This window comes from Lithobates pipiens, unplaced genomic scaffold (genome assembly GCF_037356315.1).
Source record: "Lithobates pipiens isolate NorthernLeopardFrog02 unplaced genomic scaffold, aLitPip1_a1.2 Scaffold_1, whole genome shotgun sequence".
Taxonomy (NCBI): Eukaryota; Metazoa; Chordata; class Amphibia; order Anura; family Ranidae; genus Lithobates; species Lithobates pipiens.
The window spans coordinates 262,370,137-262,375,136 of NW_027507685.1; the positions used below are offsets into that span (position 1 = coordinate 262,370,137).

Here is a 5,000-nt window from a genome sequence, read left to right on the forward strand (position 1 = left end):
TAGAGGAATCGGGACCTCCTTCCCCCTGCTAGTGACCCTTCTAGTGATATAAAGATCTATATAGAGGAATCAGGACCTCCTGCTGGTGACCCCTCTAGTGATATAAAGATCTATATAGAGGAATCAGGACCTCCTGCTGGTGACCCCTCTAGTGATATAAAGATCTAGGTTTAGAAATCAGGACCTCCTTCCCCCTGCTATTGAAGTCCACTTTAAGATGACCATGTTCCCCTAAACTTGGAGCTTGTGTGGTAGTTGCATTTAGATTTGAGGGAGCTTTAGTGAGAAGAAAAACCTCTTCTGATACACGCCGAGAGCAAGACGATTTATCTTCTAATGAAATGTTAACACACCTACAGATCTTGGTGTGACTTTTCTGAGCACGGTTGATCTAACGGTCTCCATTTCTTGCAGGTCATCCTTTGTGTCTAATATGTTGCCGTGCCCAGCCTGGTCAGAGTGGAAGAGCTTAGGATAGCATCGCCCTAGGGGAGCACAGAAGGCGACCTCCAAACCACGCCAAAGCATTACGGAGGAACCATGTCGGTAATGACGGTGAGGAAGAAAGTGACTCGAAAATGGGAGAAATTGCCGGGCAAGAACACCTTCTGCTGCGACGGGCGCGTCATGATGGCAAGACAGAAGGGAATCTTCTACCTGACGCTCATTCTCATCTTGGGGACGTGCTCGCTCTTCTTTGCTTTTGAGTAAGTGTGTTTGTTTTTGTTTTGTGTTTTGTGTTTTTTTTTTTTTTTTTGTGTTTTTTGTTTTGTGTGTTTTTTTTTTTTCTGGCCTGGCTTAGCATGTACACGTGGGTTTCTGTCAATGTATGTAAGGCTACGTTCCCACTATTGCGACTCGGGATGCGGCTTTGGAGCGACTTTCATGCAACTTTACACACTCTTTGGTGCTCAAGTTGCATCGAAGTAGTGTAGGAACCTTCTTTTTTTAAAGTTGCTACCACTAAGTCGCATGGTGCCGTTGAAATCAATGGGCTGCGACTTGTCATGAGACTTTGGACACAAAGTCAATAAGTGTTAAAAAAAAGAAAAATAGCCGCTGATCCTGCCAGGATTCTTGTGAGCGGATAACTTCCTGCGCTCTCTGCCAGTGCTGACTGTTATCGGTTACATTGTTTCCAGTTGTCTCTGCAGAGTACAAAGCATTACTTGCCTATATAACGACGGAGAAGATGGGAGGGAGAGGTTTCTGTGGTACTACCTAGGGGGGTGACAACGGTGCTCCTCCATAGATGTAGTATAGTGAGCGTTACCCTAGGACAGGAAGTGTTACTGGCAGGATCACCAGGGGAAAATAAGTGGGTGGGGGGTAACAAATGTAGCCAATACATCTATGTACTGGTAATGCATGTGTATTTTTGTTCTCGGGTTCAATTACTCTTTGCATATAGAATACACTCAAAGCTGATAAAAAAAGAGACCTATACAGTTATCACATAAAAAGGAACAATGTCTTTGACAGATAACTGACACCTCCGCTTTACAGTATTCATTCGGATCTCCTCACCACAACACTCAAATCTTTTGCAACACTTGATCGTATCATGATGGCCACGCAGACGTGTCCAGAGATGGGTTTTCCTGTTGCGGTAGTGGGGGGTTGGGTTCTCCGGCAGTGCGCCTACGGCTCCTTCTGGTGACCCCTCTAGTGATATAAATATCTATATAGAGGAATCAGGACCTCCTTCCTCCTGCTGGTGATCCCTCTAGTGATATAAAGATCTATATAGAGGAATCAGGACCTCCTTCCTCCTGCTGGTGACCCCTCTAGTGATATCAAGATCTATATAGAGGAATCAGGACCTCCTTCCTCCCTCTGGTGACCCCTCTAGTGATATAAAGATCTGTATATAGAGGAATCAGGACCTCCTTCCTCCTGCTGGTGACCCCTCTAGTGATATCAACATCTATATAGAGGAATCAGGACCTCCTTCCTCCCTCTGGTGACCCCTCTAGTGATATAAAGATCTGTATATAGAGAGAAATATATAGATATTTTATATACTTTAAAACACACATTTTCCTGAAGTTCCTCCAAACATTCACAAAACACTAGATGTATACAATGCATCGAATCGGGGTACACGTTAGGACAGCTTTCTAAACCTTTCAATCTCTCAACTTTATATCCCAGCTGAACCCTTGAAGTATTTTTCAGGTTTCTGAGAACTTAGGAATCAGGAGTCAGTGAGAAGAATGTTCCTTACATTGGTGATCAGTGAGAAGAATGTTCCTTACATTGGTGATCAGTGAGAAGAATGTTCCTTACATTGATGATCAGTGAGAAGAATGTTCCTTACATTGGTGATCAGTGAGAAGAATGTTCCTTACATTGGTGATCAGTGAGAAGAATGTTCCTTACATTGGTGATCAGTGAGAAGAATGTTCCTTACATTGGTGATCAGTGAGAAGAATGTTCCTTACATTGGTGATCAGTGAGAAGAATGTTCCTTACATTGGTGATCAGTGAGAAGAATGTTCCTTACATTGGTGATCAGTGAGAAGAATGTTCCTTACATTGGTGATCAGTGGGAAGAATGTTCCTTACATTGGTGATCAGTGAGAAGAATGTTCCTTACATTGGTGATCAGTGAGAAGAATGTTCCTTACATTGGTGATCAGTGGGAAGAATGTTCCTTACATTGGTGATCAGTGAGAAGAATGTTCCTTACATTGGTGATCAGTGGGAAGAATGTTCCTTACATTGGTGATCAGTGGGAAGAATGTCCCTTACATTGGTGATCAGTGAGAAGAATGTTCCTTACATTGGTGATCAGTGAGAAGAATGTTCCTTACATTGGTGATCAGTGAGAAGAATGTTCCTTACATTGGTGATCAGTGGGAAGAATGTTCCTTACATTGGTGATCAGTGAGAAGAATGTCCCTTACATTGGTGATCAGTGAGAAGAATGTTCCTTACATTGGTGATCAGTGAGAAGAATGTTCCTTACATTGGTGATCAGTGAGAAGAATGTTCCTTACATTGGTGATCAGTGGGAAGAATGTTCCTTACATTGGTGATCAGTGGGAAGAATGTTCCTTACATTGGTGATCAGTGAGAAGAATGTCCCTTACATTGGTGATCAGTGAGAAGAATGTTCCTTACATTGGTGATCAGTGGGAAGAATGTTCCTTACATTGGTGATCAGTGGGAAGAATGTTCCTTACATTGGTGATCAGTGAGAAGAATGTCCCTTACATTGGTGATCAGTGAGAAGAATGTTCCTTACATTGGTGATCAGTGAGAAGAATGTTCCTTACATTGGTGATCAGTGGGAAGAATGTTCCTTACATTGGTGATCAGTGGGAAGAATGTTCCTTACATTGGTGATCAGTGAGAAGAATGTTCCTTACATTGGTGATCAGTGAGAAGAATGTTCCTTACATTGGTGATCAGTGAGAAGAATGTTCCTTACATTGGTGATCAGTGGGAAGAATGTTCCTTACATTGGTGATCAGTGAGAAGAATGTCCCTTACATTGGTGATCAGTGAGAAGAATGTTCCTTACATTGGTGATCAGTGAGAAGAATGTCCCTTACATTGGTGATCAGTGAGAAGAATGTTCCTTACCTTGGTGATCAGTGAGAAGAATGTTCCTTACATTGGTGATCAGTGAGAAGAATGTTCCTTACCTTGGTGATCAGTGAGAAGAATGTTCCTTACCTTGGTGATCAGTGAGAAGAATGTTCCTTACATTGGTGATCAGTGAGAAGAATGTCCCTTACATTGGTGATCAGTGAGAAGAATGTTCCTTACCTTGGTGATCAGTGAGAAGAATGTTCCTTACATTGGTGATCAGTGAGAAGAATGTTCCTTACCTTGGTGATCAGTGAGAAGAATGTTCCTTACCTTGGTGATCAGTGAGAAGAATGTTCCTTACCTTGGTGATCAGTGAGAAGAATGTTCCTTACATTGGTGATCAGTGGGAAGAATGTTCCTTACATTGGTGATCAGTGAGAAGAATGTCCCTTACATTGGTGATCAGTGAGAAGAATGTTCCTTACATTGGTGATCAGTGAGAAGAATGTTCCTTACATTGGTGATCAGTGGGAAGAATGTTCCTTACATTGGTGGTCAGTGAGGAGAATGCTCCTTACATTGGTGATCAGTGAGAAGAATGTTCCTTACATTGGTGATCAGTGGGAAGAATGTTCCTTACATTGGTGATCAGTGGGAAGAATGTTCCTTACATTGGTGATCAGTGGGAAGAATGCTCCTTACATTGGTGATCAGTGAGAAGAATGTTCCTTACATTGGTGATCAGTGAGAAGAATGTTCCTTACATTGGTGATCAGTGAGAAGAATGTTCCTTACATTGGTGGTCAGTGGGAAGAATGTTCCTTACATTGGTGATCAGTGAGAAGAATGTTCCTTACATTGGTGATCAGTGAGAAGAATGTTCCTCACATTGGTGATCAGTGAGAAGAATGTTCCTTACATTGGTGATCAGTGGGAAGAATGTTCCTTACATTGGTGATCAGTGGGAAGAATGTTCCTTACATTGGTGATCAGTGGGAAAAATGTTCCTTATGATGATTATCGGTGGGTAGAATGTCCCTCACCTTGGTGGTTATTAGCAAGAATGCTCTTTACATTGGTGGGAAGAATACTACCCTCACAATCATTTGAAAAGATCATTGCTGTCGTGCTGCTGGATCTGCCAAGTTACATTGTTCCGGGAACTATCCAGGTACCATCAGATGGGAGGTCACTCAGCCAGAGCTCCAGGAACCTCTAGACACCTCTGGAGGAACACTGGTGGTGATGTCCAAAGTAGGACAATATGAAGCATTCCTGTGATGTAATTAGTATGAAAGCAAATTATCCCTTCCCATACATTGTTCCACCAGGCAGCCTGTCTGCACTTGAGTGGCACCCACTGTGGGTTACACCCGGGTACGCCCGAGGCTGGCCCCGCCAAAGGTTTTTTGTTTTTGTTTTGTTTTTTGATCCTCGACCATGGTTCTTTTTAGTTTTTT

At 42.6% G+C, this 5,000-nt stretch overlaps 1 protein-coding gene across 2 annotated transcripts in view; it reads left to right on the forward strand.

Moving 5' to 3' along the window:
* The window catches only part of ZDHHC9 (zDHHC palmitoyltransferase 9), a 63,787-nt gene that overhangs the window by 20,332 nt on the left and 38,455 nt on the right, over positions 1-5,000 (forward strand). For both annotated transcript variants that reach the window (XM_077485355.1, XM_077485346.1), the window contains exon 2: positions 415-707. In XM_077485355.1, the coding sequence (XP_077341481.1) occupies positions 541-707 (167 nt within the window). In that variant the 5' untranslated portion in view covers positions 415-540. The remainder of the gene's footprint in view (positions 1-414; positions 708-5,000) is intronic.